Raw genomic sequence first — 14,369 nt, forward strand, 5'->3', positions numbered from 1 at the left:
CTAAGGGACTCCAGGAAAAATTGTTTTATAATTTGGAGCCAAGAGAAATTGAACAACTTTTCTCTGAGACATAATTGGATCCCACATGAATGAACTGTGTAAACAGATCAGGATCCTTCAGGTAGGGAGTAGGCTTAAAGGGTCCTGGCTTGGATGTGTTTCAGGGACTGGTAGAAAGAAAGGTCAGAATGCTCACATGACTGATGTCAGTATCAAGAATATTTCTAGGCAAAGTTCTCTTTTTTTCCTTTTAAGTAATACAACCTGCAAGCAAAACACTAGAAAAGAGAACCAGAAGTTATTGACTTCATAAATTAAGAGTTGTATGACAAGGCTTATGAAATAAGTATGCTCTGTACATTTAAATAAACAAAAATGATTGAAATATGAAGAATGATCAAGAGACTCTAAAAATACAAAGCAGTGTCCACGATAACCAAATGAAATATCTAGAAATGGGAGATTAGAAAGTATAGCCACTAGTTGAAACCTGTGATCAGCCACAGCAGAAGGGATTTTTAATAAAGTAGGAAACAGAGTGGAAGAAATTAAATAAGAGATGTAAAGTACTTGTCAAAAATGATTTGTGAATAGCTAAAAAAATCTATGTCAAAGTTTAAAGATGCATATCCTTATCATTAGATTGGAGACAGTGGGGTACTCTTGACACCCACTTGAATGGCTATAATTTAAATGGCAGGTAAATTACATGTTAGTGTGTTCCCAAAAGAAGTCAGAGCTTTTGTTCATTGCTGGTAGGAATGAACAGTGTCTCAGACTGTAAAATTTCCCTAGCTCAGCATGGTGGGAGGCAGAGGCAGGGGAATCATGAGTTCACGGTTATCCTCTGGAATATAGTGAATCCGAGGACAAGCAGAGCTGTGGGATGCCTTAAGCGACAGCAAAAGCACCCACCACCAAATTCCTCCATACTGAACAGTTTGTTACCTTGTAGCTTAACAACTTCTTTCCTAAGGCATATTCAAGAAGGAAATTTAAGTCTACAGACTCCTGAACATAAATGTTCTTAGCACCATTACTCAGAATAGCAAGAAGGTAAATATATCTCGTGTCTGTCTGATGTGATTGTGATGTTGAACAGTTTTCACACCGTGGTTGTTTCTCATGGTTCTCTTTGAGCAGTATCTTCTTAGGTCTGACTTTTTGAAAGTTTTCTTATGTCTTTTGTATATCAACACCACGTTTGATGTATAATTATCTACTTATGTGCTCCTTAACACTAGAGTCAAACACTGTGTGTGGTGTTACACATCAGCAATCCCAGCAGGCAGGAGGCTGAGGCAGGAGACGTTGGAGGCCTGTGTTGGCCTACATAGTAAGTTTAAGGGTGGCCTGGGTTACATGAGAACCTGTCTCAAAGCTCAAGACAAAATCAGAATGAGTAACAAGCAAAAGTAGTCATAAGTTTACAAGTAAATCTGAACAAACGTCAACTGTACAGAAGTAATGGCCCAGGGCTGGAGAGATGGCTCAGCAGCTGGGATCGCTGCGTGCTCTTGCAGGTGACCAGGGCTTGGTTTCCAACACTCGTATCACATGATTCACATCTGCTTTTAATTCCAGAATCAGGGAGTCTCACATCTTTTTCTGTGGGTATCCACATACATGTATACATGTATGCTAACACACACACACACACACACACACACAGGACAAAAATATTTTTTAAAATATAGTGTCATTAAAATCAAAACACAACAGAACTATTTGCTGTCATGCTTTTAGACAATAATGGACTAAACCTCTAAAACTGTTAGCCAGGTCAAATTAAATGTCTTTCTTTCTAAGAGTTGCCTTGGTCATGCTATCTCTTTACAGCAAGGAAACCTTAACTAAGATAGTCTCTGAGCCTTGTGGGAAGGGAGTGTGACATAGTTTTCCTGTTTGTGTCTGAGCACTCCATAGATACATTTTCTTTGTACTCGGATCAGCTGTGAGCATCAGTGTTAACCTTCATCCACTCCACAGAGGAAATTTCTGATAGGGTCTGAGAGCTGCACCAATCTGTGGTTATAGAGATGAGGACAGAGGGCAGTTTGATACTATTGGCAAAATATTTGTACTGGTTTTACCCCTGGGGCCTTTGAACTTTGCAACTGTGGGTTCTTGGTAATAATTGTAGTACCAGGCATATATTTTCTCCTGTGGAATGGGTTTCAAATATAACCAGAAAAGCATTCATGCTGATGTTTCACCCATGGGCATATCTTGGCATACTGGTTATTATTATAGCTGAGAGAATTCACAGATAGGTAGGACTGTGACTTTTTCTCTTTAAAAAGCTTACATAGATCCTTCTGGTACTATGAAAGCTAGCCAACATGGAGGAGGCTTTCTGGTTAATGCCAGCTTGATTTTCCTTGTCCTGTGTCCACAGGACATTGGTATCTTCAGCACTATGATGAATGACAAAGAACAAAAGTAGCAGCCTGCACCATTTTGATCATTTCTAGTGCACTCCTGACGGCATACTAGTGGATTTTTCCACTGGGTAATCTATGGCTTTGGAGAACAACATTATCTCCTCCCACCCCATGTAAGCTAATCCAATTAAGCGCGCGCGTGCACACACACACACATACACACACACACACACACACACACACACACACACCTCTACACATTTGAAAATATATTGAGAAATAGGATTGTAAGCTATTCATGAATTAAAGGGAAATAGTTGGAATTAAAAATAGGACTGATTAATGTTTGTGCTGCAAAATGAATTAGTGACATCAAGCTAAGGTGTTATAAAAAAAGAAATTAATAGTTTTAAGTCTTATGTAAGAAATAATGGGTGTTGGGGAATTGGCTCAGTGGGTAAGAGCCCCCACTATGAAAGCATGACATCTGAGTTTGGACCCTCCGTATTTATGTAAAAAAGCTGGGCGTGGCTGTTGGCACCTACAATCTCAGTGCTAGGGCTAAATGGCTGGCAGAGATAGAAGGATTGCTGGGGCTGGCTGGCTAACTGGCCTAACTGAGAGGTGGGAAGAAAACCACAAAAATGATAAGCTCCTGTTTCAGTGAGAGTTCCATTGCAGGAGAACTGTGTGGGGACAGTGACATCTACATGCACGAGTACAGGACGCACACACCTGAACACATGCACACAGTAAACGTAAACCATATGTAGCAAACAGAAAGGGGGAATGAGGGAAAATTGCTGAAAATTAGTGAGATAAATTTCCAATGTATAAATTTAAGCAAAAGCAAGTAGAATAACTCAAAAAGGCACAAAGAAGGAAGTATTGTAAAAATAAGAGCAAGAATAAATGAAGCAAAAAACAAAAGTGAAGTTGCCTGGTCAGCACTTCCACAACTGGATCTCTGATTTGTTGGTTTAATTTGGCATTTTTCTGAGGAGGTCATGGAAGTAAACACTAAAGATAAATATTTGAGAAAGAAAACAAAACTAGAGATACCACTGGTAGAAGATATAATTTTCTACAAATAAATATGAAAATTTATTTGCAATGTGGAGTTTTTGTAGGGAAAAATATTGGCTTTATATGGTTTTGCTCATGTTTTCTAATGAATGTGCAAGTTAAAAATATTTTTTTCAAAAACGTTCTCAGTGTGTGTTAAAACAAGCTCCCATAGCTAAGTGTATACCAAAACCCAAGAACAACAGAAACAGAGCAATCTACCCAAATGCATAGATGAAAAATCCTGAAAGAATATCCACAAGTTGAATCCATTAACATCGAAAAACATTATATCATGACCAAGTGAAGTTTTCCTAGAAATACAAGGAATGGATAATGTTGAAATTCCATTGATGTTACTCATTACAGTAACATATTAAATGGAGAAATGTATGGGATGGGGGCAGAATGTTGGATAATATTAAGCATCTTTAATGATTTAAAGAAACCTTTGAAATGATTGTAATAAAAGAGAACTTTCTCAAACCTAAAAGTGCATCTTCAAAGATCTAATTACGCTGTTTGTTAGTAAATAACATTATTTTTCTACATGTGAAAAACAGATGTCAAACTAAATGATGACATGATGGAAATTTTCCTTTTGAGACCTAGAACAAGACAGGCCCTTCTTCCTGAGTGGTCTTTTCATGTGGCTGGTGTGCAGTTGAACATAGTGGACTTGTCACAGGGTTGTTAGCTGTGTACTATGTTACTGGTTTCCAGCAGAGGGCAGAGGCAGGGATTATCATAAGGTGGCCAGACTCATACCATGTTGGTTGGCTTTGAGCATGGGGACAGAAACTACCAGGTGTCATCTAGGTTAGGGCAGGAACAGAGGTACTGATATCTTATCACATTCAGAGTCAGAATCATTGTTTTGAGCAAGTTCAGGAATGGGAAAAGAGACCCACCCAACTTCTGATTTGGAAAAGTAACATTTGTGAAGTATCAAGTCATCTCTGAAGGTCATCTCCCATGACTCCTATCAGTGGACAAAAATGTAGTGAGCTGAAAACTGGTAGAACTGTAGGATGATGGCATATTGACAAGCTGCTTGAGTTCATACAAATCAACAGAACTGCTTTGGAAAAATATTTTGGTCTTATGTGGTAAAATTAGATTAAGATATTGGGGTGGTATGATTAAGAATGGCCCCATAGGCCCATAAATTTGAATACATAGTTATTGGCAAGTGGCAGGATTTGAGAAGAATTAGGAGGTATGGCCTTGTTGGAAAAAGTAGTCACTGGAGGTGGGATTTGAAGTTTCAAAAGTCCAGTGTCCTTGTCTTCTTGTTACCTACATATCCGGATGCAGAACTCTTATCCAGCACCATGTTTGCCTGTGTGCTGACATGCTCCCTGTGATGATGATAATGAACTAAACTTCTGAAACCGTAAGGAAGTCCCAATACATTCCTTTCTTTTGCAAGAGTTGTCTTGGTCATGGTGTGTCTTCGCAGAAGTAGAACAGTGGCTAAAACAGAAGTTAGTATCGGGAGTTGAGTATTGTTGTGACGAACCAGACCATGCTGTTTCTTGGAGCAATAGGGAAGCCTTTAGGACTTTGTACTAAAAAAGTGATTGGACCCTTTAAGTAGGGGCTAATAGGCCACCTGCATAGGAGCATGAAAGACAGTGCTGAGGGCAACTTGAACTGTAGGAGCCCAACTCAAGAAGTTTCAGAGGGAAATAATATTAGTAAGTGGCCAAGAGACTGTTTTGTGATATTTTGGGGGAAGAATAGGCCCACTTTCTGCTTCTGTCCAAAACGTCTGCCTGAGGGTAAATTGAAGAGTTTGGATTAATGGTGTTGGCAGAAGAAATTTCAAGACAGCCTGGTATTAACTCTGTTGCATGGTTATTAGTGGTCACTCTTTTGCAGATCTGTAATGAAAATATGAAAGCTGAGCATGGAAAAATGCAAAATGTACAGTTTGAGGAGAAAAGGAGCATCAGAAGGTGGAATGGAGCTAAGCCCAGTACTCAATGAGACACAGTTTAAAGAAAGACCAGATGCTCAATTGAATAAAGGGAGTGGTGATGTCAGCACAAGACCCCACCCAGCCAAACTTCCAACTAAGGATTTAAAGAAAAGCTTGAGTTGTGAAGGAAACCATTAACAACAGAGAGTAGATGTAATCGAATGAGGTGTTCTAGCCCCAGCAAGCAGCCCAACCTGGCAGTTTTAGCCTCATGGTCCTGTCTCTAAAGTGAAGGATAATGGACAATAATGGGCCTGTGAAACCACAAGTGCTTGTTTACAGAATGCTTTCTAGTATAATAGTTTCTGTGGTCATGATGTCCCTTCATGGCAGTCGAACAGTGAAGATGAAGCATGAACATGCTACATGGTTGGGCACCTTTCCACCTGGATGGAAACTAGAAAAAACACCAGGCCAATAGCCGAGTTGATAAATAAATTAGGTGAACTCTTGCAGTAGAATATTCTTCTTCAGTAAAAATGATTAACTTCTTTGTATGTGGGTTTACAGGGACCTGGTTTAATCTTTAAGACATAAACAAAGCATATATAACACAAAGCTTTAAATATGAATAAACTAATAATATATTCTGTATGGGTACAGAAGTTAATGATGGAATAAACAATCTCAAAATTCAGTGACAGTTCCCAGAGGGCTAGACAGAGATTGATTCTAATTACTATTTTTAGTCTTGGTGACTTGAATGATGCGTGTTTTGCCTTTTCTTATATCTCATGTATATTTTATGTTCTTTTGTCTTATTCATGCCTAAATTATTTTTCTTTTGAAGATTGTCTTCAAGTGATACTCTTGAGTCATTGTCCACATTGTGAACCTGTTTTGCTGGTTAATTAACTGTTATCCCACTTTCCAATGGTTTTCCTGTTGACAATAGACTTGGGGGTTTCAGAGACAAGTAGGGTTTGGCAGAAGTGTTCATGGTATTGCAGACCTACGGTCTCAGTGAGGTGGAAGGCATTTGCCTGCTTGCTTGTCCCTGTAGGGCTTTTTTTTTCCAGACCAGGGCCATCTCTTTAATCAGATCCATAGCATTTCCTTCTGGATTTATAATCACCAGCCATTAGAAACAGAGAAAGGACTAGTTGTCAAGTATAAAGTGTTTGAACAGAGTTTCCTCAAATTTTGTGATTGTCGTCGTCTTCTTTTTTTACAGATTGACCAGCTGAAACAGGAACTTTCCAAGAAGGAGTCAGAACTTCTTGCCTTACAAACAAAGCTTGAAACCCTTAGCAATCAGAATTCAGATTGCAAGCAACACATTGAAGTGCTTAAAGAGTCACTTACTGCCAAAGAACAGAGGGCTGCCATCCTTCAGACTGAGGTAAGGCATTGGCTGGGGCTCTGGAGAGCAGGGACACTTAGCCATATTCAGTGTTCTTCCTGAGAGGCATCCTGAAAAGAACCCATTCCCAGAACTGTTGGGGCCAGATGTGTTTTGGGATTCAGATTTTTTGTTTTGAAGTGAGACCTGTTGCATATATCATAGTTGTGTGACTCTCCTACTGAGGTTGCAGCAGTACCTAAGACATGGTTTCATACTGAGGTGGGATAAATAAAGATGAAGACTGGATTCATTGCCTCCTGTTGATTTTTGTCATGTTCTACACCCAAGGAGTTTGTTTCACATTTAGAATTTTTCTATTGTATTTTCCATTATTTAGAGTATTTTCATTTTATTTTTTTCAAGATAGGGTTTCTCTGTTCAATAGCCCTGTATGTCCTGGAACTCACTTTGTGGACCAGTATGGGCTCTAGCTCACATAGATCTGCCTGCATCTGCCTCCACAGTACTGGGATTAAAGGTGTGAGCCACCACACCTGACTTTGGAATGTTTTTGTTGTTGTTGTTGTTGTTTTGTTTGATTTGGGAATCATAAGGAATTGGATCTGGAATTAATATATTTGATCAAAATTGTACTATTATTAGACTAGTCCATACTTTACTTGACAACCATTGTTTAGGTGATTTCTTATTAATTTTCCCAATGAAGAAAGTTAGCATTGTGTGTTTCTTAAAGGAAAATACTGATTTGTTATTTTTGATTCATATTTAGAGGCACAATAGAAACAACTCCAAACTCCAAACATGTTGTTATTCTCTTTTCTTGCTTCTTCTGGTTGGATCACACATTTCTGTCTTATAAGAAATACAAAACACACACTAGTTGTTGTGTAAATAAAACAGCCATCAAAAGCAATGGGCAATATAGCAAAGAAGGGGGTGAGCCAGGCCGATTTGTGTGTTGTACCTTGTGGGTTACTTTGGGAGAAGGCAACATAATTGGTATGTATTGACGATATATAGGGACATACACACTTGACTTAGGAATGAGTTGGTTTGCTGAGTAGATCTATGCCCTCAGTGAGTGTTGTGTGGGATTCTTTTTTTTTAACACATGGATTTATGGTGTGAGTTGAAAGATGACTTACATCTCATTTGAAGGGGCAGCACTATGGAGTGTCTAGAACTCTGCTATTCAGTAGTAAGCTATTAGCATCAGAAGGCTACTTGAATTTACTTAGTTTAGAAAACATTTTAAATATAGTGCTTTAGTCACTTTACCTATTCTACACATTTAGTAGTATCATGGTTATAATGCCTACTAACAGTTTTCTAGAGCAGGGATTTGCTTGGGTTTGACTCTGGCCCTTTGGTTGATTTTATAAAATATTATTAGAAGCCATCCCATCTATTCATCTACATGCTCTCTTGCTATATTAGCAGAGCTGTGCAATTGTTACAGAGCTTGTGTGGGCTGCAGTGCTGAAGGTATTTGCTGTCTTGTCTTTCACCAAAGGAAAATTGTTGGCACTCTCGGTGTGATGAGCAGTTATTGGAATGTCCAACAAGGACTCCTTCTTGATTCCTAATCGGGCACAGGCCAGGTAGTTTGCTGAGTCCTATCCAAAAACTTGTTTACTTTACAAAGCACCTCTTTATACCTGCATTTTCATCTTAAAGTTATTGTGATTATGTTACTATGGTCAGGTGGGAGGCAATATGGTGGGCATTTCAGTCTGCTTGCCCAATCAGGCACCCTGCTTCCCCAACAGTTCCTTTCTAGAAGGAGGAGTTGGGAGAGCCAGCTCAGAAGGCCTCTCCTCTCACCATCTGCTGCCTGCAGTAGTCTGCTCAGCCATCCTTCTACTTTACTTCTTTCAAATTAACACAGTTTAAGATAGACCCATACATATTTCATGAAAAAGACAGAGGTGACATGATGTGGACAGCTTGTCCCATGTTCAATAACTAAGTGGCCCAATGGAGGGATGGTGCTTTGAAGTAGAAATGAAGTCACTTTGTGAGGACAATGAGATGGTATTTCTACACTCCTGCTTTGAAGTTCAGGATGTCAATAAGTTTATTGGCTGAAACAGCCGAGGAATTTTCTTTGGCTTTTTTTTTTTCCTTCTATTAAGATTTCTGTGCTCAGAAACAAGAGGAACACGTTGCCTGATGATGTCCATCTCTTGAAGAAAGCAATTTAGTTGAAATTATCTCTAATTGCTGGATCATGAGGAAAGGATTCTGGCAGCAGGGTAGAATATATTAAAGTGCTATGGGAAGGAATCAAGGGAGCCTCAGGGGTTGAGAACACCACACCATAAGCAGACCTACAGAGTTAACTGACCTGGGCCCAGGAGGCACTCATAGACTAAACCACCAGCTGAAGAGCATGCATGGGCTGGACCTAGGCCACCTACACAATGGTAGCAGATGTGTAGCTTGGTCTTCATGTGGGTCCCCTAACAATTGTAGTTGGGGCTGTCTCTGACTGTGTTACCTGCCTTCAGAACCTCTTCCTGTAGCTGGAGGTGCCTTGTCTGATCTCTGTGGGAGAGGATGCTTTTAGTCCTGCTGTGACTTGATGTTCCAGGGCAAGTTGGTATCCATGGAGGAGGTCTTCCTTTTCTCTGGGTAGAAGGGGAGGAGATAATGAGGGAAGTGAACAAATAATTAACGAACGAAAACTAGGAAAGGTAACTGAGAAAGAAAAAAAAGGGTTGTCTCCTCTTTGCCTCAACAGGAAAGCCACTGTCTCCCTACCTCATATGTGGTTGCCTAGGGGAAAGGTGTTTGTTGAATGAGATACATTACATCTCATTATGTCCTTTATGGAAAGTCGTGAGTTAAATTATACCTGAGGGAAGTGGAGCTTGTTCTCAGAAGCGGTGACATGAGACAGTTGCTTGCAGTTTGGCTCTGCCTCATCCCAAAAGGCTCTTGCCAGAACGGAAGAGAATGGGAAGAGTTTCGATGGCTTCTCTGTAACATCTCTGCTGCCAGCTGGCTTTAGCCATAGCTGTGACACAGTATATACGATAGCTGTCACTGCTTATTCCCTGAGAACAGTATAAATGACAGCTGAACTGGCATAATAGTTCCTCTCGGTAAGGGAGGCTCTGCAAGTGGGACCTTTGTGTTTGGGAGGTGGTAGAATGAAGGGTGGGGTGAGAGGTGGAAGGCAAGTTGTCTGGGTTTGTGGCTATGTGGCTTGGTTCTTTGGTTGGCTTGTTTTAACTTATACAAATACCCAGGCGCTTTTTGACATGTGTGCAATAAATCAGTGGAGTAATAATTATACACATTCAGAGATACACCACATGGCTCTTAACATAACATTTTACTTTTTAAAATAGCTTCAAAGGACCCCACAGCCATTGCTATTTCCTTTAATGTTTCCTACACACCATCTTACCCAATCTAGCAGGTCATGTCCTGCCCAGCAGTTAGGGTACCAGTGAATTGGCTTACATTCTTTCTTACTTTTGAGTAACTATCAATGTGAACAAAAAATAGGAAGGAGAAAAGTTCTACCCTTTATTTCAGTTAGAATTAAAACGTTTTTAAAAATGAAGGAACAAACACAGTGTTTAGAAGTCGGAGGTACGTGGGTATGCATGAATCTCCCTGCTAACATGTGTGTGTAAGGGAGAAGGTCTGAATACAGAACTCCGGAAGATGCTTTCCTTGTGTGCAGTAATGCGTTCTAACTGCAAGTTGAGTTTTACTGAATTGCTGTTGTTATTAGTGTTGTTGTTCATTGTTAGGATGCTTGAGCAAGTTGAATTTTTTTCTCATCTATTCTATTTTAGCTTTGTGAGTTTGTTTTGAAAGCTGTGTGTATAGAGAGCCCAGCCTATCACTGTTCAATCCAGGCACCTTCTTATATGTGAATCAGACAAATAGACATACTACCTATTGGTTCTTTTGTGAGTACTACCTACCAACAGGTTCTTTTCTCAAACAAAGACTTTTGTTTCTGCCATTTTGGAAAGCATACTTCTTTCCTCCTCAGCATGACTGCTAAACCACTAGTCATGGTAATTCTTATGCACACTTTCTAGACGACATGTTAGAGTCTACACAATGTTAAAATTTTGTTTGCTTTTTGTACTAATGTATGTTGCAGATAGGTCTAAGAAGTGATCTATATGCCTAAGAACTTCTTAGATAACAAGGAATGCCTGGGTTTTATGCTCTGACAGGCAAGGAACAACATGTGTTGGGTAGGGTGGTGCGTTCCAATGCAAAAGTTCATAGCTTTTCTTTTGACAGCATCATAGATTATATGTAATCAATAACAGATTACTATACAATCTATAGACCTTCTTTCCAGAAACGTTTCTCTTGTGGTACCTTGCAGACAATTCCACACACTCAAGAACTCTTCAGTCTTTAAGACCCATAGGTTTGGAACAAGATAGTAGTCGTCTTTTATTGTTTTAAGTTTGTCATAATATATATTTTATTTTATGTGGGATTTCCAGGGAAGGACTTCTGCTTCCTGTCTCACCTCCTGCCCTGGTTGCTGGGAAGTGACTTTCTACTCACCTCAGTTGAGACTTCAAGAGGTGACATTACTGTCTTTCTTCTGCTAATCGTCTTGCACAGTGTTGCACGCAGGTGCTTTTTAAGCCATTAGTAGCTCACACCCAGGCTGGCTTTGCCAGCTACTCTGCTACCCTCTTGGCATTGTGGGTACAGTGCTCTGTTTTCAAGCCTTGCAAGGAATGTCTTTAGAATTAATAAATTAAGGGACTTGGTGGGGGGGGGGGAGCATACAAAGAAACTTCTCCAGTCCAGTCCCCTTATTGGCTTCATGGTTTTAAATGTTTTTATTCAGGGGGGAAAAGGCACCATTTGAAACTTTTATTGATAACATTTTTAACTGCAAGGAAAAGACGTAAACCTACAGAGCAGTAACTATCACGGTGGCCACAGTTGGGAGGTCTGCAAAATGCTTTATTGCCAATAGGAAAGAAAATGTTGGGAACCACAGCCATTACAGGGGTCAGCACCTCTGTTACATGCATCCCATTCCCGTTTTGAGAGCAGGGATGACGGCAGGACCAAGCTCCACACTTCCCTCCCCCTAACGTCTGCAGGCTTCATTTTGATTTTCTCTTTATTAATGATGTGAAAAGTTTGGGGTCATATAAAAATGAGCCAAGGTCAGGTTTTGTGAGATTCAGAGTGGTGAATGCATCCTGTATCTAGCCAGAGAAGGACTGGCTAAAGGGGCTGACTTGGCTATCAACGCTTTTTAGCTACTTTGCAGGTTTTAGTTATCCTGATGAATTAGGCAGCCAGCCTCTGGCTTCTCTGTGGTACAAACATAATGACTGTGGCAAAAGAATCAAAATGGAGCGAAAGGATCCTCCTGAGCTGTGGTGAAGGCATTCTGTGGCCATCGCATGGCTGTTTGGGGATTGTTAGAAGATGTGGATAACTACTGACATTGCTCCCTTCCACAGGTCAAGAGTCTAGTACAGTTGTTGTTCTGAGTTCTCAGAAAACGCCTTATTTAACACCTTGTTAGGATGAAATTGCTTCTGACTTTATAAACACAGGTGTTCGGCTTGAATCCTAATGAACTGTGAAATAGGTAGATGTCTAAAAGGAAATTCTATAAATTGTGAACAGGGCTCTGTCAGCACACTAAATGGATTAGGAAAATTCATTGTCTGCCCTGTAACTGAACACCAGTGTGATGCGTGCCCCCGAATTAGTCCTGAAAAGCCAATAAACCAGAGGAAGAAAGCAGAGCTTAGGAGATGTTGATTGTGGGGGTTCCCCACCACAAATGAATCTGGTGCGGGACGGCTCGGAAATCAGAATGGCTATTCAGAGGAAGGCCAAGAAGGAATACATCTGAGCAGACAACACAGAATTTATAGAGCAAAACCACAAACACCTTATTTTCCATTGTACTAAAACAGTGCTATTTTACACTACTCTTTTTGTATGTAATTCTGCTTTCAATTTTATATTGTTACTGCAACTCAGATCTCATTATAAGCATTCCAACAAAAATCACTTTTTAATCAAAAACTTTCCAAGCCCAGCCATTGTAGGCAATTTTTGAGCAACCTATTTTTCTACCGGAACAAAAGAATTTGGTCCCTCCTTGTTGAGCTCATGTGGATGTTATTTGACCCGGGTCGCCAAACATGTAATTAAGATAACTGAATCATTTTAATTTCTGCATTAAGTCCTTTCATCATCCCATGCCATTGTTTTGGGGTAGAGAGATAGGGAAAGTCCTTTTGTTTTCTTTGAGAGAAAATAAAAGGATTGCTAATGCTTTTGCTAGCCGTACTTCTCCAAGTTGTGACTAGAACTGACAGTAGCAGATTAACCAGTCACCTACGGGAACACCCATGCCCACCGGTGAGCTCCATGTACTGACCAACTGTTCTTTGGAAGGAACGTGTATTTCCACCGTGTCTGTGAATCACTGCCTGCCCCGCCATCTAAAGGAGGGTAACAACATCCAGAGGGAACTCTAGCAGAACCTTTGAGCTCATATGCTGGCCTTTAAAAACATTATTGAAAGCAGGATATATGGAGTACTTTTATCCACTTTCAGTCTTGTATGAGCCCTGCATTTGGAAAGCAGTTTAGAAAGTCACTCTGCTCTCTGACACAGGCTCCATGTCTACTTCCTGTCTTCCTTGAAGAAGATACCGAATGCTACAATTAGGTTTCTTTGCTGTGTATTTTCACAGCAACCCCAAAATGCCCAGTTTAAACTGAATGGCTGGGCCTCTGCAAGAAGACACCACTCGGTAGAGTGATGTCATTACGCAGGTGGTGAAATCAGGTACAAGATAGAACGAGGCCTGTGCCCTAGGAAATTAGTTTTATTTAATAAAATGTATTGAAATCTACAAAGGTTTTGGCATTTAACCTAAATTTAAATATTTTTGTTATTATTAGTGTGTATGTGTATGTGAATGAGAGAGAGAACATACAGAGAGTGAACATGCATGAACATGAGTTCACTGTGGAGGTCTGAGGTCAACTCTCAGTTCTTTCCTTTCTCTGTGAGGTCCTGGGATTTGACTCACGTCTTCAGGCTTGTTTGGCAAGCTTTACCTGATTTTTGAGATGTAGGTGATTTCTCTTATATATTTGGTTGTGAGCCTAGCCTTTAACGGCTGAGCCATCTCTCCAGCCCGTAGGTGATTTCTCAAGACCTTCTAACCAGCATTCTCCTTACAACAGTACTTGGTAGTTACTTATTTGAAACTGAAAAGGCTATAATTTGGAGTTGTAACATCTTCCCAAGTGTGAGAGGCTGCTGAGGGTGACGCTTTGGTTGGGAACCAGCAATACTGGCTGTCAGAAAAATCTCTCCATAACGATGACATCTATGAGTGAATGCCTTTGTAGTCATTCAGAGAGAATTTGCAGCAGGGGAGTGGGGAGAGGGAGATCCATCTGTCTCTGAGGGCGTTGGCAAGGCTGTATCAGTTCTTCAACCCCGTTCCCATCCACGGCCAGGGAGCATATCAACAACATTGGCTTTAACTATTTAGGAAACAAACTTCATTTGTACTTGTGTGTGTGTGTGTGTGTGTGTGTGTGTGTGTGTGTGTGCGTGTGCATGTGTGTGTGTTTATGCCTA

General features: G+C 40.3%; 1 protein-coding gene across 30 annotated transcripts in view; it reads left to right on the forward strand.

Moving 5' to 3' along the window:
• Erc2 (ELKS/RAB6-interacting/CAST family member 2) overlaps positions 1-14,369 on the forward strand; it is an 860,860-nt gene that overhangs the window by 304,147 nt on the left and 542,344 nt on the right. For all 30 annotated transcript variants that reach the window (XR_010058279.1, XR_010058280.1, XR_010058281.1 and 27 more), the window contains one exon: positions 6,608-6,775. Coding sequence is in view for 26 of the 30 variants with exons in the window: in XM_063275106.1 (XP_063131176.1) it covers positions 6,608-6,775 (168 nt within the window). In the remaining 4 variants the exon portion in view is untranslated. The remainder of the gene's footprint in view (positions 1-6,607; positions 6,776-14,369) is intronic.

Source organism: Rattus norvegicus, chromosome 16 (genome assembly GCF_036323735.1).
Source record: "Rattus norvegicus strain BN/NHsdMcwi chromosome 16, GRCr8, whole genome shotgun sequence".
Taxonomy (NCBI): Eukaryota; Metazoa; Chordata; class Mammalia; order Rodentia; family Muridae; genus Rattus; species Rattus norvegicus.